The sequence below is a fragment of the Electrona antarctica genome, assembly GCF_951216825.1.
Source record: "Electrona antarctica genome assembly, chromosome: 5".
NCBI classification, from domain to species: Eukaryota; Metazoa; Chordata; class Actinopteri; order Myctophiformes; family Myctophidae; genus Electrona; species Electrona antarctica.
This window is the reverse complement of record NC_136810.1, coordinates 34,790,482-34,816,030: the sequence shown is the minus strand read 5'-3', so window position 1 is coordinate 34,816,030 and position 25,549 is coordinate 34,790,482. Positions and strand designations below refer to the sequence as shown.

Below are 25,549 nucleotides of genomic sequence, written 5' to 3'. Positions count from 1 at the left end.
ATCCCTTTAACCAATAGGGTGGCATCCTGTCCAACACAAACAAACACACAGCCTTCAATCCTATAAATTGAGTCTAAATTAAATGTGCTGCAGCAATGCAGCACTGTGCCAAGCAGTCCAATGCAATATTATAATTTTTTGCCAGGAGCTCTTATTATTCTACCCAGTATAGAATTGGGAGAGCAGCAGCCTTCTTTGACTCTGTGAATGTAACTAGTTAAGTCACTTAATCCAGTAGGTATGTGGCGCTAACGGGACACTATCTGTATCTGAAGGGAAAGTATGGTCTAAGCCCTTGTCTGGTGAGTAAATCTAGAACCCACAGAGGTCTAGTCTGCTATTTGCTCCCTCAGTCGTGGGCCACTGCGGTGAGGAGGGCAGCCAACACCTTCTCAGGTTCAGTGACTTTTTTAGCTGTATGTCACCATGGCTCTTCGATTCGCAACAAATGCGGATGACCCAAAAGCTATGTGGCATGTCGAACCATAGCCTGATTTATTGCGGGGGTTGCAGGGAGCTGAAGATGTACTTAAGGGTGAGATAAGAACCCAGCAATTTCTTGTCTGTCTGAATGACATTTCATCATAAGCCTCTGCATGATTGATCAAATCAAATCCACATGGCGCCTTTTGCGTTTCCAAAAATCGGGTTCTGCTTCTCGTAACTGATCTGAGTCTGTCTTTTTCAGCTCTTCCAGTATATTTGACAACAAGCGCCAGGATCCAACTGGGTTGACGGCCCTGCTTCAGTCCACAGACCTGGTGGGAGTGGTACACACACTCTACTGTATCCTGTTGCACAGTTCCCTACCAGAATCCACTGCCCAAGGCCCACAGAGTCCCCCGCAGGATCCATACTCCCCAGCGGTCATCCAGGTGGCCCTGCAAGGACTCCGCTTCCTCAACAGCTTTGCCCTTCTTGACCTTTCTGCCTTCCAGGTACCTAACGCACACTCCTAGCATTATGCACATTCCATCTCCTCTCACACATACGAATGGCAAACGCCTCCTTTGTGTGTGTGTGTGTGTGTGTGTGTGTGTGTGTGTGTGTGTGTGTGTGTGTGTGTGTGTGTGTGTGTGTGTGTGTGTGTGTGTGTGTGTGTGTGTGTGTGTGTGTGTGTGTGTGTGTGTGTGTGTGTGTGTGTGTGTGTGTGTGTGTGTGTGTAAAGGAAAATCAGACTCTGCTGCTATGAAACAATAATGTTCATGTTATACTCATTTCCAAACTACAAAGACATTTACAACATACCGTATATTGGAGGCGTGTTATAGGATAGCATCCGCTGTTGAAAGTGCAGTCAAAGCCTTCTGCCACTGGTTGTACACCAAGCGGGCAGCTATATGTACACCAGCCATTTGGATGCCAACAAATATTTGAAGGGTTGCGAGGAACCCATGTGTAAATGATAAGCTGGATGCTGGCGTGTCTGCGAGCAGCCATTAGGAGAGGAGCTGTTCTCCTTGGGATTGAGCTGACCTGTGGACATAAACATGGGTATCCTCTGACCCGGGTCAGCTGCCAGGGTTAAATGGAGCCCGACCGCTCAGCAGTTTGGATGGACCTGGAGTGATTAGCACTGTATCCCAGGCCGTACATTACCCGCCCTGATGAAGAGAGGGCGACAGCTTCACTGTGCTAAGTCACCGCATAAACAGAAAGGCGCAAGCCGGGGGAAGTGAGAACGTTATTAATTATTTTAATGTCTTGTGGTAATTACTGTGAAGCGGCTTCCTCTTTCTGACCTGCCATACTCGGGCTATTCAAAACAGCTGGAGGTCAAAGCATTTCAGTGCCACAGTTTTATGTACATTTTAAATAATGTGTCTTTGTGGCGGGGAGTTGTTATCACCTTGTGGTTCACATTAACCCACTGTACTAGTTAATACATGGAGGTATTGCAGTGGACGATGCGATGATCAAAACCTAGAGAAGAAATTTGCTAATGGAATCTAACCACATTATCCTTGGCATCCCTATTAGAGAATGTCATTCATTATATGTGAACATCTTCAAAATGATTATTTGGAAATTTTTCAAACATACAAAAGTGAAAATTTCATTGTGAGCTTATAGATAGGTTATTTTAAAATAGTCAAAGTCTAAAGTAGGGCTTAAAGGGGCATTCCACTCATTTTCAACATTTTAGCATGTCATTAATATACCTTAGAGCTGTTGTGTGGAAATAATAAAAAAGTCCCCCCATGCTGTGTTTCCTAGAACTGGAGGTCTGAAAAAAACCATTAACATGGTGAAACACATCTTGATGTGTTTCACCATGTTAATAATTTTTTTCATACTTTTCATACTAGGAAACACAGCATGGGGGTACTTTTTTATTATTTCCACACAACAGCTCTAAGGTATGTTAAAGGTACATTCAGTGATTTCACTTAATTCAACTATCACTTATTGTTTCTTATTTTTTGGATAATCCTCCCTACTATAAAGTGTGCTGACCATATAAGGAGTTCCTCCCTGTCCCCAGTGAGCCCCTGGGGTCAAAATACCCTAGTTTCGGTTTGGGCTTTGGGTGGCAAAGCTTTCATCCAATCAGGATGAGAGGTGCCTTCCTCCAATCATGATCGAGTGTGGCTGGCATTGGTGCGTGTGCTGTTGGTCTGTTGTACTTCCCCCAATGTAGAGCGTGTGCATGTGCACATCTTGTTACCGGGTGGACCGTTTTTTTTTCCAAATCACTGAATGCTCCTTTAATGACATGGTAAAATGTTGAAAATGAGTGGAATGCCCCTTTAAGCGGTTATAACAGATTCTTGGTAAAGTAATTAACAATCATGCAGTTATCAAAAATAAATGTACGAAACGGAGGCTGCCTCTGCAGAGTGTATTCATTTTATATAACCATACAACTTGGAAGTTAAATATCCCACTTATACCATGGCCACTTACCAACAATTCAAATGCAAGTAGTTGTTATTACTTTGTGAAATACTTTATTAAATGAATGGCATGGCATTGGCAATGCCATATTAACGACCTAGAAATGAGTACCAGCTGAGTTACAACTTCTTGTACAATATCAACATGTTTTATGTTCCCCTAAAAGGTTGAAAGTTATATTGAAATCTTGAGTTGAAGCTAATGTTTGCTAAATGATACAGTGACATTTGTATTATTTGGTATTAATAGTAGGGGAGCCTATCAATCAAATTTTGATGCCCGTGATTTTGGAATGTTAATTTTTGGAGACAGGTATATCTTGATTCTTGGGGTTACCAGAATGCCAAAAAAACATGTCTCCAATTTTTTATGTCAGGTTTAGCATGTTTAATTAGCATAATTAGCTAATAAATTGTCAAAAACGGAAATGGCAATAACTTTGCTTCTAGGTAACTTATAAAGGTGATCTAAGAGTCTGAGTCCATGTTTGTGATGTCCAGATATTCATCTGTTACCATTGTGAAGTCATACAACCTTTCCTAATTAGCATAATTGCCATACATTATGCAAAAACGAGGTGAACATCAGCAAATTGCTGCATGTTTTACTTTTAGTCAACTTTGAAAGCTTCTCACAGACTTCAAGTGTATGTTTACAACTCCAGGAATAATTATCATCCTATGTAATAATTATGTAATAATCACACCAAAACCAGAAATAGCTGTATTTCTTTGCTTTAAGTTAATTAATACGCATGATCTTACAGACAGTGTAAGTCTGTTTGCATGTCTAGAAAATATTAGAAGCGACCTCGCACTAAAGGGCTGGGCGAGTGCTGGTGCTTTGGAATGGGGGGTCAGATCAACATATCTGCCTGGGTCATGACAGACTGCTGGGCGAGTGCTGGTGCTTTGGCATGGGGGGTCAGATCAACATATGGAATGTATTCTGAACTGGCCATATATGGAGCGTGTCTTGAGTGTACAGGGTTTGATGAGGTCAGATCAACATATGGAATGTCAGAACAGGTCAGCTCCATATAGAGATCTAATTTAATTTTCGGGCCTGTTGAGAACTAATAACTTTGGGGCACGCCCGTCCATAATTTCCTAAAGGCGACCTGCAGTCGCAAGAAAGAACAATATGGGAAATGGTCACAGAATTATCAGATTGTTTATTCTAATATTTACAGAAAGTTTTGAAAATTGAAGGGTCTCCATCTTCGTCGTCATCGTCAATCCCCAACAGATGTGCCTTGCTTACCACACACCTCTAATCATCTGCCCCACACATGCACATCTCAGAGCAGTTCAAATTTTAGATCGACAAGAACAATGTGATATGCACTGTGATTTCTTGCAGACACATTTGATCAGTTGGGTAATGGTGGCTGGCCCGTGGGTATCCCGTGTTGTGACTGGCACCAGTTGAGCTCCCTCAGCCTCCCAACCATATTCAGTTGCTGGTGGCATCTGTGGGTTAGGTACGTGCTGCGTCAGAACTGAGCCTTTTTGTAGCTCATAGTATATACAGTAGCAACTGCAGATACCACCTCCACAGGACACCTGTTTAGACCTGGCCAACAGGTTAAATTCCCTGGAGCTGTCTGATCAGCTCCAGAGACGGCATGGAACCCTGGTAAGGCTGAAGTCCTCGTTTTACCCAGTGCCTGCACTACTGGCTCCAGCGATGATACGTTTTTTGTTCCCCACACCGGTGATGAAATAGATGTCCTTGCACAGCTGATGGTACCGTCGTATTGTAAGAACAAAGACATCAGTGTCAGGGGACTCAATGTAGAGCTGTGTTGCCCCTCTTCGGACAGCATCCAGGCTGTGCAGGATTATCCTTGTGTCAGCCTCTTCCTGTACGCTGTGGAGATGTTTTACATCGATAGAGTTTGAGTGGACAGCCTGCCTTGACGTGATTATAAAAACATTGGGTTTCACCTGGAAGTGTTGGAGGGCTTTCTTAGCAAGATAAGACAGTCAGCTCATCTTTGGTGCTGATACCTGACAAGAACTGTTTTTCTGACACTTCCCTATCGGTGTGTTGTCTTCCACATGATAAGTGGTAGGGGCCCGGGGCTTTCCACCCTGGCGTCGGTCAAATACTACATGGATCTCACTATGTTCTTTGGTCTTCCTGTCCAGTGTGGCTATGGAGTGGTCAGCTTACTGGGAACATGTCTTGATCCATGGTGGCTTTCCCATTGCCTGTACCAATGCCATTCCATCTATGACAGTTACACTACAGGTTCTTAGCTGGAAGGGTACAACTGTCAAAAAAGATTGAAGCATTTGTTTGCCAGCTGTACGAGCCCGGTACAAATCCTGTGGATGTTGATGAGCTCAGGTGGAGGTTATTCACAAAGAAACAATTAGAAGCCGAGAAGCTGCCACCTACACAAGCAGCATTAAATCAAGCCATTACCCATGCATATTATCAGGCAATGGTATGGGATCAGGACCACGTACCTAACCCACAGATGCCACCAGAAACTAAAAATGGATGGGAGGCTGAGGGAGATCAACTGGTGCCAGTCACAACACGGGATACCCACGGCCCAGCCACCATTACCCAACTGATAAAATGTGTCTGCAAGAAATCACAGTGCATATCACATTGTTCTTGTCGATCTCAAAATTTGAACTGCTCTGAGATGTGCATGTGTAGGGCCGATGATTAGAGGTGTGTGGTAATGTAAACAAGGCACATCTGTTGGGGATTGACGATGACGAAGACCCTTCAATTAAATGTGTTTTCAAAACTTTCTGTAAATATTAGAATAAAAATCATGTGATAATTCTGTGACCATTTCTCATATTGTTCTTTATTTTATGAGGGATATATATATATATATATATATATATATATAAAGCTAATAATGGAAAGGTTGCATATCCTTATGGAAAGAGAATATTTTCTAGACATGCAAACAGACTTACTGTCTGTAAGATCACATTTATTAATTAACTTAAAGCAACGAAATATAGCTATTTCTGGTTTTGGTGTGATTATTACATAATTATTACATAGACAAATGGTTGCATGATTTATTCATAGGATGATAATTATTCCTGGAGTTGTAAACATACACATGGAGTCTGTGAGAAGCTTTCAAAGTTGACTAAAAGTAAAACATGCAGCAATTTGCTGATGTTCACCTCGTTTTTGCATAATTTATGGGAATTATGCTAATTAGGAAAGCTTGTATGACTTCACAATGGTAACAGATGCATTTCTGGACATCACAAACATGGACTCAGACTCTTAGATCACCTTTATAAGTTACCTTGAAGCAAAGTTATTGCCATTTCCGTTTTTGACAATTTATTAGCTAATTATGCTAATTAAACATGCTAAACCTGACATAAAAAATTGGAGACATGTTTTTTTGGCATTCTGGTAACCCCAAGAATCAAGATATACCTGTCTCCAAAAATTAACATTCCAAAATCACGGAAAGTGATAGGCTCCCCTACTATAAATTAGAGCGGTGATGAGACCACAGCCTCGTCACAGGTTATCTTAAAATATTGCACATCAACCATCTCTGACCAATCAGATTTGAGTATTCTCTGTGGCCATGAATTAATACATTTTCAAAAATGAAAAATCTGAACAATGCATTTAAGTACATATTATTTCTGCTTACCTAAATCAGTGCTATACTGTCATTGCCATTGTTTGAGAGCTGTGAGCTTTGCTAGCTTGACAGTTGTGGTTGCATGGCGCATACAGTTTGTTTGATGGATGCGTTGCCAGCCTCCAAGGGGTTATGAGTACTGAAAATAGCATTGATCCTCTCAGGTATTGTGTTTATGGAAGTGTTTACTTCCAGCACTCACACACCCACAACTTCCAGTGGGTTTTGTGATGACCTTTTGGTGCTCTATCACGCTGACATGTTTAATAAATACTGCTGTGAACTACTGATAGCATCTCATCTCCAAGGGGGATTAGGGGGTTTCTATGGACCCCTTTAACCCAGTGGTGGCATGTGAAGAGTCACAGTTAACACCCAATGAGTTACTGCCAGTAGGAAATCAAAAGTACTGCCCCTTGTGTTTAAAATAAATTGCAGACAAACTAGCATTACATATTGTTTTATTATTACACTATCTTTAATTGCAAATATTGGTTCATAATGATCAAAAAATATGTTATGCTTAATTTCTGTGATGAAGGTTCACGCATGACTGAAGTACTGAGGTATGGAGGCACTCACTGACCATGCTGTAACTGTGTGTTGTGTTCCAGTCTGTCCTAGGAGCTGAAGGCCTGTCTCTGGCCTTCCGCCACATTGTCAGCTCTCTGCTGTGGTACTGTACCCAGCAGTCCTCTGAAACGCTGCTCCATGAAGTCATCATCTGTGTGGGATACTTCACAGTCAACCACCCTGACAATCAGGTACATTTCTCTTTTGGGTCACTGGAGCAAAAACCTTTGTACTTTGGACCACATCCACACTAATACAGTTTCATTTTAAAATGATCTCCGTCCACACAAGCGTTTTAGCATTGTTTCTGAAATCATCAACGTCCATACTAACATGCACGATACACATGTCACATGACCATTCACATGCACTATGCAGGTCAAGGTAGAGCCCACAACAAAATTCACAATGAATTTGGAAAGTGAAACGAACAGCACTCTGAGCGGTGTGAATGGTGTCAGGAAAGGGTTGTTAAATCTACAGCATCCAGTGTCAAAAACAACAAAGTCAGACAGTCTGAACTGCACAATAAGACTCACAAAATATCAACAAAAAAATCGAAATGTAAACCTTGCAGAGCAATGTGCAGGCCGTAGGGGAAATCTTTCTTTTAGAAATTATTATTATAATTAACTGTTATTAAATATTCATATTTAGTAACTGTTTTATAAAAGCAATAACTCAAAACACGTGTCATTGTTTTCATTTTTAAATCCTGTCCAGACTAAGAGTTTTCAAACTAAAACAGGGTCAGCAGCGTTTTCGAAAGTCTCGGTTTTAGGGGTTTGAAAACGAGTTGTGTGGACAGATGTTAGGCATAATTGTGCCCAAGTTATGCATTTTAAAATTGAAACATATTTTGTTGTGGCTGTACTGTAGCCTTATATAATACACAATATGCATACTATGCTAGGAGGATGGCAATGGTTGCTTTTTATCAAACATTTCACAAGAGCCAGACAGAAAAAGAGAATTGCATAGTGAATTAAATGTTTTATTATTTTATTCTATACATTTTATTTTTTTGTTCAGGAGAATCCTAACTATTTCTCTTCTTTTCAGTTGAATCTCAACGGTCTTATTGTTAATCAAAACAACAACGCTTGCAAAATTGGTGTTTTTAATATCTTCATACACTTACACTTACACATACGCTCATGTATTATTTATAGAGTTTATATGTTGGCCATAATGGTATCAAAAGACCCCAGATCAATGATTCATGCCTTGGCACCTCTCTACATTTGGTCAGCGTGTCGTCTACTGTCCCTCAGGAGTTGTACCACCTATTGTTCCGTCCCGGTGAAGCGGGTAGCTTTATCTATGGACTCTGGGCCGTGTGCAAGCCCCAGTGTTCTGACTACGGACTAGGTGGAAGTGAGCAGGATGTGATGAGGCAGACTTGGCTGCTGTGTAATTGGCTGTCATGCATGGTCTGTCTGCAGGGCCCCTGATTAGCCTGCTGCAGTTGGCTGGGCTTTAGCTAAGTCTGGCCGTCAGAAACAGCAGCCAGAGCTTCAAACTACTGCCACGTCACTTATATCCTCACAGCTGCGATCAACCCCCATCGCAACAATTTATTGGCTGATTACCGATTCTAATTTGCCACATATTTTAGTTCTAATTAAAGGATCTGCCTTCACTTTATGGCCACTGAGCTCTCCTCACTGCTCCTATCCAATTTAATTACTCTGATGTACAGAATTAGCATTTGTTGGCCATTTTAGATCTGATTTGCATATTTTATTGGATAATTGAATGAAGGCTGATGATTGAATTAAGGAGGTGACACATTATTGGGTTTTGTACTCTCACTACGGAGTTAACAGGGGAGCCATTCTCAAACTGTTTGGCCTTATTCAGGCTGAGTGCCATTTGCTAATTTGAAATGCCCTAATGCAGAAATATTTCATTCCCATCTTGGACAGAACCTATGGGAAATGATATTAAAGATATTATGCGTGTCTGTACTCTGTACGTGTCATAATCTACAAATATAAACAAATACAATTAACGGTAAACAAAAGTGTGTGTGTGTGTGTGTGTGTGTGTGTGTGTGTGTGTGTGTGTGTGTGTGTGTGTGTGTGTGTGTGTGTGTGTGTGTGTGTGTGTGTGTGTGTGTGTGTGTGTGTGTGTGTGTGTGTGTGTGTGTGTGTGTGTGTGTGTGTGTGTGTGTGTGTGTGTGTGTGTGTGTGTGTGTGTGTGTAAAATCTGACCTCCTTTAACAAATACAATTAATGAAAATAGTAATAGTAAAAATTTGAAATCTGATTGCGTAATAGAGCATGACCGAGAACCAAGTTCCACACAGACACAAAGCTGATGGTTGCCAGTGGTCCAGCTCCTGGAATGTGTCCATGTAGTTCCGCACTGAGATGGATGGAGCCGAGGGGAATATTTAGAGCAGCTTGAGCTTTTCTCAGGCTAATGTAAGCATTGGCAGAACACAAAAGCGGGCCAAGCCCGAGGCCCACGCGGTCATGGAGACTCTGCTGATTCACTGTCGGCACACCATCCTTTGTTTATACGTGTGCTTTGGAAGTAAGGCCGCTCATAAAAAGCAGAAGTTTGAGGGGGATGCTCTATGTAGTGATGTATTCCCTCAGCTCCGGGGGCATGAATAATTCACTTTGTCATACAAAAAGCCATTGGGAGAGTGACATATGTATCCTTGTGTGCTGCTCAAGTGTACTGTAGCTCTGCTCATAGGGGCCACGGAGCCATGTAGCCATATGTTGCATTGTCTGTTTTCGTGGGCCCGTAGAGACGGCAGGCCAAATGAAACCTCTTCTGTAACTGACTGCTGTCACTGTACTTCCTGTTTCCCCTGGAGTGATATGTACCGGTAATCTCCCTTGTCTATCCACCCCAGTTTACACTGATTCATTTATGAATCATCCATGGTGATGATGTGCACATTCTTTGAGCTGAGGAAAATGTAATTGTAAACTGTTGACACGTTAACCCACCTGACTCCGGCTTGCTTTCTCGACGGCAATCAGCAGATTGACTGGAGTATGGAGGCCTTAAGAAAACTTTGCTTTTTCAATGCGTGGAAAGTGGCCACACACACGCAAGCACAGTCAGCCGCTCATACAAATTTGCACACGCAAACAGACACTCTCTCACACACACACACACACACACACACACACACACACACACACACACACACACACACACACACACACACACACACACACACACACACACACACACACACACACAGAGGTATTCATGTAGATCTTATTTCAGGTAAAGAGTATGGAAGATTTTTAATGGGATAATTGCATTTCCCTAGATTGACTGCTCAGATTGACTGCTGAATTCCCCCCTTTGCTTTGCCATATTTCTATTGGTTGCTTTCGTCATTATAAGCATTTAAGCAAACATCTTCCAAAACTATGAATCATCGTCTTGAACGAACATCCCACACACATCTCCAGGCCTCGGCTCTATCTGTGGGGGTCATTCCTCTCTTTCCCATTCTCTGCGAGGGCGTTTCCTCTGCCCTGCAGGCCTGAGCCCGACTCTGGGCCTTGTAATCCCCGCTAACCTGATGTTGAAACGCTCCCTTCAACAGTCCATTACTGCCAAGACAACCAAACCCTCGCTGCCTCCAGGGTAAAGCGTGGCTCGTGCAGAGTGCAGACCACTGGGAGCCAACGCTGGGGAATGCACACTGTGCATCACCCAGCAGAGTAAACACAGGGGGAGAGACACAGACACATGCTCCGCTGATTGGCAGCAGAGGAGTCTGATTGTTAGCTCGGTTGATGATTTACACCCTCCTTCAAGGGTGAACGCCGGTCCAACTGATTTAAGTGATGCTGAGGACATTTTTATCCCCGTAAACCTTTCAGTGAGGAGGTTCCATTTGTCCATAATACCACAGTCGGGAGAGTTTCAGAGCAGAACTATCAGCAGCAGGATCTGGGACGGCATGACAGCGTCAGCTCAGAGAGAGATAAATAAAGAGTTATTAGACTTTATTGTGTAAACACCAGGTTTTTATGAGGTTTTTAAGACAACTGGCAATTGCCTTAAAAGTCAAGTTGGGGTTTCTATGTCAATGTCTACGTCGCCACCATGTAATTGTCCTGAACCAATTTACAGAGCACTCAGCCCACGTCTCAATAAGCCATTGTTAAAGCTGGTAAGCCAGTAGTTAAGAGTAGCTTTTTGCTGCCTGTGGTCTGTGATGTTTTCTGGTCTGCGGTGTCTGTCGGATCAATAAAGGAAGTTCCACTGTGATGGATCTGGTTTTTGTTGTAGAGAATAAGACATGCAGTCTTAGGCCAACACATTGTCAGAGCTGTCTAGACGGACAGAGATTCTGCTTTGCTTCCTAGACTATCACCCCACTTTTGTATAACCCACTTAGGTAGATTTTAATGAGATCACCTTGTTGCAGTTAATCAGAGATATATTTATTTTCGTCAAGGAATCATTGCCTGCAAATGCATGGCCTAAATATTCCATTCAAGCTTTATGTGCATCTGAATAAGGCCTGTTTTCTATTTTTGGCTCCATTCCTAAATCTGGTTCAACTTTCCACTTCACCAGTGGTGTTTGCCCGTGAATTTGTTTGCGTTTCAGAACGTTAACTTTACACACTCTTTGTTGTATCTGTGGACAGTGAGAGGTAGTTATGTAATGGAAGGCCCATAAAAGCGTAGCCTTGTTTGAAAATGCCAGATCTCTGAAGTTAAGAAAGAGCAGAGCAGTCAGGCACTTGAGTTTTTACGGGGTCTGTGTTATATCGGGCCCCATGCAATGGTTCAGATGCTTGTTGCTCCTTTTTATGATGTCAGCGCTTGAATAGATACCGGTACTTGAGTTGAACAGGGAGAAACAAGACTGCGACCTAATCCTCTTGTTGAAGAAGGCGTTTTTGTGCACTGGTTTTGCTCTTCACCTGGGAGAAGCCTGGAAAGTTGGCAGTAGACTTGGTTTCCCTCACTGCCATCAGCCTTTGTTTTATGTCTTTCTCCATCAGGCACTTGAGGGTGGACAATTTGTTTAGGCAGCTGAAGATGGAACTCTGCATGGTGGAGGATTATGAGATTGCGAGTTGATTTGTGAGTTGACTCTCCTCAGAGCCTCAGCGCCCAACACTTAGCATGGTGTTAAATTATGATACCTACGACATAAATGCTCTGGATTATAATATTCAGCAGCAGGAGGACCCACGAGAACAAATCATTATTTTGAGCTTTCCGCTGAATCGTGGTTTTCGTGGTTATCTCATGAATTCAAAGGCCCAAATTTATGACCAGCCGCCGACAGTTTGTCTTTGGGCCATGTTGCAACAGGAAAGATAAAATTGATTGTGGACATAGTGAAAGTATTATGAAAATGCTGAAATCACTGAAATTAAGCAGCTCTACTTTGAAAACAACCAGAGCCGTCTATTTTATTTATTTGTTCGTCCTACAGTGCTACATTGGATGAATTTGTACAGTTACACATTCCATTGTGAAAAACATTTTGTGGATCGGGTTCAGGCTTTAGTTCCGACATACTATTGGTCCGACGGTCAGTAGACCGACAACCTACCTCAAACCCTAACCTAACCATAACCGCAAGCACGACAACCTACCTCAAACCCTAACCTAACCATAACCAACCTACCTCAAACCCTAACCTAACCATAACCGCAACTTAAGCACGGGAGCAGCACATGTTCCACAGCATATCCGACCGCATGTCGGACCTTTGGTGTGTCGGATCTGCGTGTGCATCCTAGTGGATCAGCCTAGTAGATTTTGCTCTTTTACTCCTTTTTTTGCTCTTTATATATATATATATATATATATATATATACACATACATATACATACATACATGCACACACATGCACACGTATATGTGTGTGTATATATATATATATATATATATATATATATATAAAATTGTATTTTATTTTTTTATGACCATATATGGATCCCTGATGTCATAGTATTTACCCGCATATTGATGGTTCTGGACAACTGGATATCCATATATGCCCATAAATGGACATATTGATATGCAGTTCTGGATAACCGCATATCCGAAGGAAGTACGTAAGTACATACATACATACATACATACATACATACATACATACATACATACATACATACATACATACATACATACACAGACACACACACACACAATGATTTCAAGCATCCAACTAGTTGCGGTGTACTTAAACACGTAAAACGAAACCAGCTTCTCATATTGTCAAGGAATCATTTAAGTATAGTTTTCCCCAGATATTTTGCATACACATACAGTACTTTAACATGGCCATTGTGGTTTCTTTAAACAAATAATAATAGGAAATTACATGGTTAAGTGGCCCTTTGAACGCTGCTGTAGAACTGCGACTCTGAAACGCTTCACCTTGAACTGATAAAAGCGGTGAATTATCGCTGTTTATCGTACCCTTAAACCTCTAGAGTGCATTATCAAAGGCAGAATGCATTGGAGGGGCATTATGAAGTGTATTTTCGGAATCTTGTAAATCCTGCAAATTTATGTCGCCGTGTCCAGGGGACCTCACCTCGCCCTTCTGGTTTCCATTGGGGTTGAGCTCCACTCCCGGTCTCTGTACCTGTAAAGCAGTGGGGTGTTTTTCTAGCCAGGATTTACTATGATGACCCCACCCCCCAGGGCTCCCAGAGAAGGTTCTGATGGTCTTCCCAGGCTCAGGGGAGATGCCCAGAGCATTAGGCCAAGACCCCTTCCTTTGGATCCCCCTCCCACCTTCTCTTTAATCAAACGAGGCTGTGAGCGATTTGGTTTTTTTTAATATCGGTGGCCCGGATGTGATGGTGTTTGATTGACGGCCTGTGATGGACGAGAGCAGGATGTCATGAGCTCCGTTAATGGTATTGCTCATTTCTTAAAGTGGGGGTGGCCGTGCAACTGTGTAGGTTTCTCCACGCCCTGCCACCCCCCGCCTCCACCCATTGCACGCATCTTGCACTGTGAATGCCCTCTCAACCTGATCTGCACTCCCTCAGGATAGAAGTATAGGCTGTCTTGCTGTATCCAGTGCATTGACTCAGTGGAACTAATAACGTGTGTTGAGACCAAACTCTGCTTTACAATTTACAATTTACAATTTAGGCATTTAGCAGACGCTCTTAATCCAGAGCGACTTTATGTCTTTATCCGTTGATAATGTCATCGGGATGCTCTGATGTGTATTTCTCTTTTTCCCGTTGTTTCACAGCTCCAGCAATTACCGCCGATACCAATACAAAGGACAAAAAACAAAACATCCCCATCATTGTGTTTTATGGCCTGTAATTGTATGGTGGAGACTATGCCCTCCAGTTCTCCTCCTAATGGCTGTTTGTGTGTTGTTTTAGTGGCAGATTTACATGTGGGAGGAGCGCACAGCAATGAGTTACGAGCAGCTGACTGACTGACTGACTGGCCCTGCTCTGTGTGTGTTCCAGGTGATAGTGCAGTCTGGCCGGCAGCCCAGCGTGCTGCAGAAACTGTGTCAGCTGCCCTTCCAGTACTTCAGCCACCCGCGCCTCATCAAAGTGCTCTTTCCCTCCCTCATCTCAGCCTGCTATAACAACCCCCAGAACAAGGTCATCCTGCAGCAGGAGATGAGCTGTGTACTGCTAGCCACATTCATTCAGGTAAAACCTGAGATCATGCTTACACACAGGCATGTTGATTATTATTTTTTAACTTTTGGGAGCAATGCATTGACTTACATTAATTTCGCATCTCCTTGCTATAACCTACTTCTAATTGACATGCCTTATGTTAGCTCTTACCCTATGGAACTGCTGTCAAATTGAACTGGTTTGATGGCCAAAATGCATCCTAAAATCAGACAGGAACAAACACACACACACACACACACACCTACACTCGAGTTAATCATGTTAATTAAGTATTACATCAAAAACTATGACCGAACAACCCAAATCATGCACACATATATACTTTGCAAGTTGACCATATACACACTGCATTTCCCACCTAACCAAGTATAAAGTAAGAGCAAAATTACTGCTGTGTGGATGGCCGATATCAGCTCTGGGTCTGTTTCAGCCTAGCCTTTACAAAGATGAATCACTTCCTCCATGCGGATTTACCTGCCACTTGTTCAACTTATGGTAAACAGCTTGTCTGTTTCATCCTCCTCTGACAACACACCCCTCAACTATTCCACTAACACCACTGTTTGGGCACAGATTAACTTTCATTCATAGGCAGACAAAGTTAGTGTCTTTTCTTTCAAACAACCAAATGATGCATGGTTTCCAGCCCTGATGCCCCTATTGTTGAGTTAACCTTAGAGAAGTCGGTAGAGTAAAACAAATTTGACTATGAATGATGACTTTGTCCCACTCTTTGAAAATCGTTTAATTTGTAGGTCACAATGATATATTTTAGCGGTTAGCTCGTAAAGTACTGATATCCGTGGCTTTTAGCTGTAAGGCTTTTTACTTTGGTTTTATAAATTATATGGAAAATTAGGCAACTACCAGTGAAGTGTTTTGCTATAAAAGGCACTGACATCCCTTTTTTTAAACTCCTCTAGGACTGTGCCTCATGTGAGAAAGAACCGCAGGGTAAAACGAAGCAATATGGTAAGTTATTTTGTAATGGGTTAAGAAATATGAGGCATCGTAAACAACGCAGAAATGTTTATTTTTTATCGTGCCGAGCAGCTCCTCTGTCTGGGAGGTTTGCAGGCGAACTTGAGCATAATACTGTATGTAGTCCATTAATGTGCTTGAAGAGACAATAATTGAAGAATATCATCACAATAAGTACATTTGTACACAGAATGTCATTGTGGACAAATTCTGAACGTTTTAGTTGTGTTGATTTCATTTCTCCTAGACATTATTTAAAGGACCACTTCAACCTATCTTCATATAATTGGTCCTCGCTAAGGATCATAATAAAATAGCACAATTTTTTCCTACTCAGTCTTTGTCTCATAGGAGGGCTGTGGACAGTTCAGAAACCTGTCCACCAGTGACATCATCGATGGGGGAATCCCAGCTAATAGAAACTGCTGTTCAAAATCTAAATATTGTTTTAAAAAAATCTTGTTTAAAAACAAATCTGCTAAGCGATTATGTCACTGGTGGACGGGTTTCTGAACTGTCCACAGCCCTCCTATGATACACATACCAAGTAGAAAAAATTGTGGTATTTTATTATTGAGGACCAATTATATTAAGATAGGTTGAAAAGTGGTGAAGTGGTCCTTTAAGTTGCGATACATTATCCTGTATTTGTCTCCTGCAGACAAAGCTTCTCAAATGCTGGATTACTGCGAGTTGTCGAACCGCTTTCCGAGAGATCAATGGGACTCAGCCCTGCAGTTTTTCCTGAAGAAGGAGGAGGAGTAATATATAGTCGCACAACTATCCTCCTCAACAATGGATATGCACAATATAAACACTACAAAAGAGATGGCCACATCAGGCTCTCCTCTGCTTTCCTTTTTTTAATTTTGACTTGAGGTCTACTCTGTTGGATTAAGAATGTACACAATCAAATCCTGAGTATTAGTTTAACTCATTAGAGTTGAATGAACGCTATGGATTTAGCTGTGTAGGGTTATAGTCTTCAAGCCTTGCCAAAATGTGTTAAATCTTAGAATTCACAAGCCTTATGTTGATTTATGTGTGGTTCTCTATAGTCATCATTGGGCATTTTGCACAAAATAGTTACATTGTTTGTATGTTGTATCAAGTTCTGAGACAGTTCAGTGCCCCAAACTAGCAATAGGTTTCTGTTTTATATGTTGTGGACAGAACGATCTTCTTCATAGATCAGAGTTGATAAAAGAATAAACCACTTAGAATTACTGCCATTGTATACATTTCCGTTTAAATAGCCTATCGTTTATTCTTTTTATCAAAATGTGAATGGCCTGAAAATGGTGTACCTATACAGTTGAGTTTACATAGTGTTATAAGGCTATATTGCTAATATTTTGTTGTCTTATGTATGCTATTTTGTTATTTATTAAGTTGCTGTTAAATTGCTATATTTTCCACTTGTGTATTTTCATGTTCATTTTTCCTGTTGGGAAGCTCCTAAAAATTAATATAATTTATTGAATAATGTCCTTTCTATCACATTAAATAATTCACGTCACGGTGGTGCATTATTGTTCTCTGTGTTGAGTTGATACTTTTAACAATTTATGTTAACCACTTTCAAGCTGGTGTCCATATATATTTTCGCCATGTCAAATGCGAAAATGTATATTGGCTACAATATATAGGATACAAGTTCAGTTGTGAAGCGACCTACCCGATATTTTCGTGCGACACCGTTGTACGACTAAAGGCTAGGGCTTACATGGTTAAAGCCCTGTTGAATAGTAGGCCTATAGGCTATAGGCCCATGATGCTATATACCCTTTTCATTCTTTATTCATATCTATAATTATGTCAACAAAACCTATATATGATCATTGTAGCATATTTATATTGCCTGAAGCCAGGCAAAACGCAGATTTTAGAAAAGTAATGATGGGAAACTTCTCTTCTTGTATTGAGAAAAGGTTTCACAGAAGTGAAACCTCATTCCGACGGTTTTACAAAACACAGTTGCCTTGCACCTACACAAACCTATCATTATTGGCTCCTATATTGAATGATTCTTAGACTAGTTTTAATTTGATCAGCTTGATTGGCAAATATTTAATTGCTAAATCATTGCCATGCTTGCTAATTATGGGAGAACTGAGAACAGACGTGGTTTAAAATGTAGGCCTATGTGTCCTCCAAAGACATCCCCGGCAAACTTAGCATTTACGCACTAAATAGATGTGTCAACGTGCAGTCTGGAGTGTTCATTCATGTATTATAGCCTAGGCTACACATTAAAAGTTAAATTAACACGTCCTGCAGATTTCGTTGCTATACTGAGCCAAACTTTAGCTATAGGCCTACTTTAAGGTTTTGGATCATTACACTAGCCTATACGACCCTACAGACCTACCGATTCAATTAATTTACATTTAGGTCAGGTGTGAAATCCCTCGATATCCTATTCGAACAGAATATGCCTATTTTGTAAGATGCCCACAAACTATCAGAGTGAATGCGTCTCATTCTCTGATAAAAGTTGATCCTCGACAAACAAATTGTTGGGGTGTAGTATGTCAGTCCTCGCTTGACCTATACGCTCCCATGTCCAGCGGCTATATTGCTATCCGGGATTCCAACTGAAATGAAAATAAACTCAAGACACGCCAGAATGCGTTCGCAGCCTGGGAGTCCCCCTTAGCATTGGCTGCAGAGAAAGAGAGGTGGGCTTGTTGTGGTTCCATTCAATGTATCGTTTGCAGGTGATGCCAAGCGTAGATAAGGGGGCCGCCGCTCCTTGTCCTCTGTCTAGACATGTGACTGCTTGAAAAAGAGACGGGGCACATCGAAAATCTAGTCAGGTGACCAATATTTGCCAAAATAGGCAATAAATCATAATCTTCTTGTGTTGTTTACGTCCAGGCCTGTCACTGGCAGTGCTAACATTCTGGAGAATAGCCTGAAATGTGTTGCATTGGAATTCTGCGAAAAGTCTCTTAAACTCCTTTATGCATGGCATGCGATGCGTATCGAAATTTTGAAACCATACAACTTTAATGATCGAAATTTAAAAATGCAATGGCAGACATTAATTTAACTCTAAATTGATTTATTTCGTCTATTTCTAAAAAATGTTCTGAGGGTTAATGCGACAATAAAAGAAATAATCGTTTCGTCGTATATGATTTTATTGGTAAGAGCAGCTATGCCTGCCTCCATAATAAATAACAATAACTTATTTTTTAAATTTCTCAAACAAACGGTATCTCACCTGTTTCATTAATTTACAATAGTCGACAATGATTCACTTTTTTACAAATCATGCACATCTACACGTGTTTTTTGGACTTGAACCCATGGAAATATATGATAAACATACGAAATTATGTTCAAAGCGTCCAATAGGCCCACAGCGTGTGTTGTGAATCCCACAGTATATTCCTTATATGTCCAGTCCAGACATGGCTTGTATTAGCATCGTGGTCTGAGCTTATGCGGAGGGCTTCTTTAGGCCCCAATCCTCGAATTGAGTCTTGGGCTGCACAAAATTGATGCATCCTCTCCGCAAAGATATCCGTGTCCACTGTCCATCATAGTCCAATACTTGTTCTTCTTGAGTGAAATGTCAACACTCGGAAGTGTGCGCGCGTATAGTATAGGTCCATGCAGCACCTGAGGGTGCATAGAGGGTTCCAGCCTCACGTGTCGACAGGACTCGGCACCATACTGTTCGGTGTGTCCGGTAACTGCGACGACAGCGAGGTCACGTCACTGCCCGAAGAGTTCCCCATGGAGCCTGATTCAGAAAAAGACACCTGCCAAGGTAAACGGAGAGCCCTGTCATATTAGCTCAACAACACAATGGAAAAACACGAAATTACAAATTACAATGTATCTATATCATTTATTATGCCATATATGAAGTCACCAAAACATACAAGCAGAAAACGATATGAACTCGGTGAGTTACCAATTGTGTGCACACTGCACACAGTTTAATTAAAACAAATTAATTTGGAAAAACGGTAATATTCCCTTTCCCCGTGTGTGTGTGTGTGTGTGTGTGTGTGTGTGTGTGTGTGTGTGTGTGTGTGTGTGTGTGTGTGTGTGTGTGTGTGTGTGTGTGTGTGTGTGTGTGTGTGTGTGTGTGTGTGTGTGTGTGTGTGTGCGTGCGTGTGTTCACGCGTGTGCGTGCTTGACAAGTGACTGTGACATTGTGTTTTGTCTTACCAGCTGCTGGAAAGCGGGCTGGTCCAGATCACTCTGCAAAGCAAAGTCACTCAGGGCTTTCCAAGGTGGCTGGTACGTCTGCACTTCCACTGGGTTCCCTTGGATGGTGTTGTCGTGGCGAATTGGGCTACCTGCCACTAAAGGGGTACCCGTAAGTCCCTGCAAATTCTACAGAGGAAACGAAAATCACTAATAATATATAGCCTATAGACCTAATTTTCAAATAGGCCAGTATCTCGTTGATTAGTTCAACACTATCATATATATTTTGACTAAATTGTAGAATAATGATAGGCCTATATAGCCTGTAACAAAACCCAAGGTTCTCAAAGTGGGAAAATATTTTCATATAGGGCCCGCGACTATGAAGGAACAACTGACGGAGATGACCGGCCTGAGCCCCAGGGTGATCCGGGTCATGCATGGGTTTTACACAAGATGCATGATCCTGCGACTTACAGTTTTGTCACTGTGTGATTGCAGTTGAAGCTGCTTCATTAGAATGACCCTCTTCTTGTCCTTGCAGCGTTTGTTCTGGAACCAGACCCGGATCACCCTGGGGCTCAGGCCGGTCATCTCCGTCAGTTGTTCCTTCATTAGTGCGTCCGGTCTGGGGTTGGCGTTGTAGCAGGTCCGCAGGGTGTGCAGTTGCTTCTCGTTCAGGACCGTCCGGATCCGCGTGGTCTTCTCAGACTGCTTGTGGTTCCGATGAGGAGGGTGTCGGACAGTAACCGGCTCTGAGGTGAACAACAACAGGCACCAGAAAAGCATAATCATCCTGAATGTAATAATTTCATATAGGCTATACCCGCACAATGCATCGCATGTCATAAACAATCAGTTGTTTTCTTCTTCTTTAGAAGTCATACAAATAAATAACAAAACAGCACATTGCAAGAACACGGAAGTCGTTTACTTATTATTATTATTATTATTATTATTATTATTATTATTATTATTATTATTATTATTATTATTATTATGCTATTGTTATTATATGCATATGATATTATTGTTGTTTAACTTGTCTTTATTCCTATATTATACATATCTATAGCCTGCTCATTTGCTATTCTTAGTTTTCTATAAGGCCATATAAAGTTATTAATAATTGTAGTATAGAAGTTAGAACTCGTATAGCTTCTATATACCTGAAATATGCAGTGGTCTGGAGGAGTGAATATCCCCCGGGCTGAGAGGGCTCCCTGCAGCGGAGCGATCCATCAGTAAACCATGGTCAGCCCGGCACAGCAGCTCGTCTTCCCGCAGAGAGAACTCGTCCCCCGGCAGAAGGTGTCTGGTGCACACCGAGCACCTGAAACACTCCATGTGGTACACGTTGTCGCGAGCTCTCATCACCAGGTCGCTGCTGCAGAAGCCAATGTTACATTTTGCACATTTAATCCCAAATAATCTGTAAAAGGAACATACAAATTAGGTTTCAGTTTTTTAAGGTCTCGAATGTGGGGCACAAACGGGCCTGGAACAATTTAATTAACCAATTATAGACAAATTATTATTAGCCTATATTTGTGGTGCTGGATTTAAGATCACTGTGGATTCCAAAAGCCATAAAGTACATGAAAATGATTTAGTCAAGATGATGAAAATTATAGATAATAATGCTTAATGCCCAAATAAATCTGATATAGCCTATACTCTATTTTCCTTCAAACTTGTGCTCGGATGTACCGTGTTGGCCAGAGTGGGCCTCTCTCATAATATGTGAAATTGTGTATATGGAAGGTTAAGTCAACTCCTACCTTACATAATCTCTTTTGCAGTATGTCTTTCCATCTCGGACGAAGCAAGTGCACGTCTCATCCAGGTACTGGCTGCATTCCGCGCACTTCAGGCACGCAGCGTGCCACTCCAGGTCCGGGGAGACTCTCAGGATATACTGGTCGTGTATTTGACTTCCACAGCCCACACACATTGCGATACCAGACTTCTCTGTGGAATGCACATATTAATGCTACAATGTACACCATTTAATCCCCAGACATCCTCGTTAAACGCCCCCCCCACCACCCACCCTGCATGTATCCATGTCTGTTGAACATGCTTTAATTGCAGCGTTGCGATAGGCAATGCTGAGCTCAACACAAAATTATGTTTAAATATATAGCCTATCCTTATTCTTCTCACAATTAACACGGGAAATAAGCGTGCATAACACAATTGCATAGCATATTGTCACCATGAAAAAACAGCAACGTCTATAGCCTATTAAACGCCTACAACTGAAGCCAAGGTAGAAGTGAAAGTTAGTTATAGCTTACTTTTGGAATGATCCCCCATATCACCCAAGAAAGAAGAATTGAACAGTATATCCACCATACAGGAGAGCTAAATGCAAGCCGATAGATGTTAGAAAGGAGAGGGAGAGGAGACGGTCCCGTCCCTTGGCTGACCGATAACTTGTATTCCTCGAGTGAGAGGTGGGGAGAACAATGTCCCTCACTCAGTGACGTAGACCAACCTGGACCTCTGTGCGGGTGGAGAGAGAGGCTGATATATGCAAAGTACTACTCGGAGGATTCTCCTGCATGCTCTTCGCTTGATTTTCTTTTCTCCATTTTCCTGTATCAGCAACATTTAGTGTGCTAATTAGTTAAATAACACCACAGGATTTAGCATTTTGCACAGCAAAATTAAACGGAGATTTTCCCATATGCGTGTATGGCTGAAGGCAAAATATAAACCCCTATAAATATACAAAATATATAGACAATACATTAATCTAAACAATATCAATTATTATTATTATATTATTATTATTATTGTTAGAGGTATATAGTACAGGCCTGCTGTTGTGTTGTTGGTAATGGTATATTGACTAAATCACATTAAATATTGCACTCTGTGAGAGAGCCCTCTACTGGATGAGGACATATAAAGGTATAATGGCAAAATGTATAGTCTACTCTATATAGAGAGGAGGAAACTTGGCTAAATCCCAAATTATTTTTTTCTGCCCCCCCCCCCCCCCCCCTCCTCCTCCAATTATTATTATTATTGTTGTTGTTGTTGTTGTTGTTATTATTATGACGAATTCAAAACCGTCGTATATTGTTAGTTGAGACGTCATTCAAATACATTATTGACCTAACATGATGACAACAATGCATTTGTCCATGCACCCAGGAGCAGTTTCTGCCATTTCTTCAACAAATAATAGTAGGCCTATACCGAAAACATTCTGTCCTTCGAATACCTCAAGAACGTGGCGTGTGCCACAACAAGAGATAAATAAAATAATATAAATAAACAAATGGGTTAATACAAATAAAATAGGTGCGATGTGAAATTACGCATAATAGGCTGTTATTTACAATTACAATTTACAATTTAGGCATTTAGCAGACGCTCTTAATCCAGAGCGATTTACATTAGGCAATAACAAAAAGCATGGCAATACATACATAAAATGTATAGTTATCATGAAACATGCGTAAGCTATAAGAACGTAACTCTGGAGGGGTATCTAATGAAACTATATATATAAACTATAAACATAGTATACTTATACGATAAAGTGCTATGATACTATACATAAAATGCAATTATAGTGCTGTCTACGTAACATGCTATAAGTCTGTATAAAATGCTATATAAGTCTACATAAAGTGCTATCTATAAGGGGCTAGGGCAAGTGCTTACGGGCCATGATGGAGTCTGAAAAGGTGGGTTTTCAGACTACGGCGGAAGATTGGGAGTGAGGCTGCAGTTCACAAGTGACTTAAATGAATGTAAATTATAAAAATGGTTCTTTACAGAAAACGTGTTTACCTAAGTAGGCATATCTTGTTCATATTATATCCTCCTGTTCCCCAGAGTAGCTCTGGTCCATAGCCCTAATGCCCTTTCTATTAGAGCTATGGACCATGAGCCCCCATGTCCTATACTAGGGCGATAGCAATTAGAGAGAATGAAGAGGCGGGGGCAAAATATTAGCTATAAATGTTTAATAAGGCTTTAATGTTCTGCTCAAATAAAATTTTGAAGTGATCAATATTAATTCACTTAAATAGATAGACTATTCGTGTAGGCCTATTTGTATTATTTTTTTCTTCACGGAATAAAAAAATGATAATTTAGTGATTGTTGGGTAGTTGGATCAAAGTCAGAAATGTCAACAAGCAACAACAGCGTTATTTCATTGATAAAACTGCGCCTTTTTCAGATTGTGGACGGTAATTATCTTAACCAAGTCACAACAAGCAGAAGCACCATAATAGCGAGCTTTATATTTGTCTCTGCAGACTGCAGATTTATGGCAGAGTAACTTTATAAGTGACTCTTTTGAACCAGAAGTTGCAACCATTGCTGCCTCATTCATCAGCATACAGCATAATATATGATTTTTAGGTTAATTAAAAGTAATCAATCTCTTCTTTAGCGCTTCATCTAATTTTCCGATGCTAAAGTAAAATTCTATTTTAAATTATGGTTTATGTCTAATAAATGTGTTGAATATAAATAGGGCTGTAGATCTCATCTGGCCAATAAACGTCACATACTGCCCACAACTCTTTCATGTCTTTCGTATATACATTTTATAAATAGCCTATATGCAAATCAAATAGTCTATAAGACATGTGGGACATCATATATAGGTATAGGCCTATACTGCAGTCTTCAATACCAGACATGAAACTTACTGCAAGGAAACGTTTAGGCTCGGTTATGGACTATTGTAATTTGTCAAATCATAGTTATTTGGGTTGATCAGTATAGGCCTATACATGTATATGTTGATCAGCACGTCCATGTGGAATATATAAAATCCTAGTATACAGGAAAACAATAGATCGAAATGAATGATAATCAAATTCATCTGATCAGAGTTCATGCAAGTCTATAGGAATTGATTTATTTAGTCGGCGGTGGGCAAAGTACTTTTCAATCTTTTTACAGAGCAGAAAAGATAGTGACAAGCAACATTTTATTTTCAATATGGGAAAAACATGCACCTTTGTGTTTGTTTATAGGCTGTCTAGTTATTTAATCAAACAATAAACCAATCCGTCATTCTCTTCCTATCATGTTTTTAATAACGTTATAATTTTTACATCGACATAATTCAATGCTTGCATGAAAGCAATTACGCACAGTTGTGATTTAAAGCACGTGGGCAACGTGATCCCCCCCACACACACACACACGCGCACACCACCATCGGTCGCGCAACACACACTTATTGGATCAAGACTATCATTATCATAGATGTATGTATTTTTTATTTTATTTTATTTTGATTATTTGCATATGATCTGATGTCTTGATCCAAGGCTAACACGCGCGCGCACACGCACGCACGCACACACACAGTTTAAAAAACTGCTGATTTGATTGATTGATTGATTGATTGATTGAATATTTACTAGAAGTTTGCAAAGCAAAAGCATGCAGGAAAGAAGTAGGCTACATACAGTTCGATACACGGTCTACTATACGGATTTAAATCCAAGAAAGCTTGTTTCCATTGGGGTTCCTACGTATTCAATTCATCAAAAATAATAGCCTATAATAATATCCAATTTGTATATTTTAATTTTAATAAACCTTACCATACCAGGGTAGTAGGGTACCTGTGACCCCCAAGTGTGACCCTTGC

General features: G+C 40.9%; 2 protein-coding genes across 4 annotated transcripts in view; one reads left to right on the top strand and one right to left on the bottom strand.

Moving 5' to 3' along the window:
* scaper (S-phase cyclin A-associated protein in the ER) overlaps positions 1–17,268 on the top strand; it is an 89,592-nt gene extending 72,324 nt beyond the window's left edge. For all 3 annotated transcript variants that reach the window (XM_079501036.1, XM_079501035.1, XM_079501037.1), the window contains 5 exons: positions 689–938; positions 7,162–7,311; positions 14,578–14,769; positions 15,684–15,732; positions 16,403–17,268. In XM_079501036.1, the coding sequence (XP_079357162.1) occupies positions 689–938; positions 7,162–7,311; positions 14,578–14,769; positions 15,684–15,732; positions 16,403–16,506 (745 nt within the window). In that variant the 3' untranslated portion in view covers positions 16,507–17,268. The remainder of the gene's footprint in view (positions 1–688; positions 939–7,161; positions 7,312–14,577; positions 14,770–15,683; positions 15,733–16,402) is intronic.
* A 1,744-nt stretch (positions 17,269–19,012) lies between these two features.
* On the bottom strand, positions 19,013–25,418 carry isl2a (ISL LIM homeobox 2a). The gene is made up of 6 exons (XM_079500635.1): positions 25,365–25,418; positions 21,693–21,882; positions 21,081–21,343; positions 20,389–20,666; positions 19,930–20,097; positions 19,013–19,514 (listed from the first exon to the last, which is right to left on the bottom strand). The coding sequence occupies exons 2-6, from the start codon at positions 21,863–21,865 to the stop codon at positions 19,398–19,400; spliced, it is 999 nt and encodes a 332-aa protein (XP_079356761.1). The 5' UTR covers positions 21,866–21,882; positions 25,365–25,418; the 3' UTR covers positions 19,013–19,397.
* Positions 25,419–25,549: the final 131 nt, after the last annotated feature.

Coding starts and splice junctions, on each gene's coding strand:
- isl2a (XM_079500635.1), bottom strand. CDS start 21,865: ATGTGTGTGGGCTGTGGAAGTCAAATACACGACCAGTATATCCTGAGA. Junction 21,344..21,692: donor TGCAAAAGAGATTATGTAAG/GTAGGAGTTGAC, acceptor TTCCTTTTACAG/ATTATTTGGGATTAAATGTG. Junction 20,667..21,080: donor CAGACCACTGCATATTTCAG/GTATATAGAAGC, acceptor TGTTCACCTCAG/AGCCGGTTACTGTCCGACAC.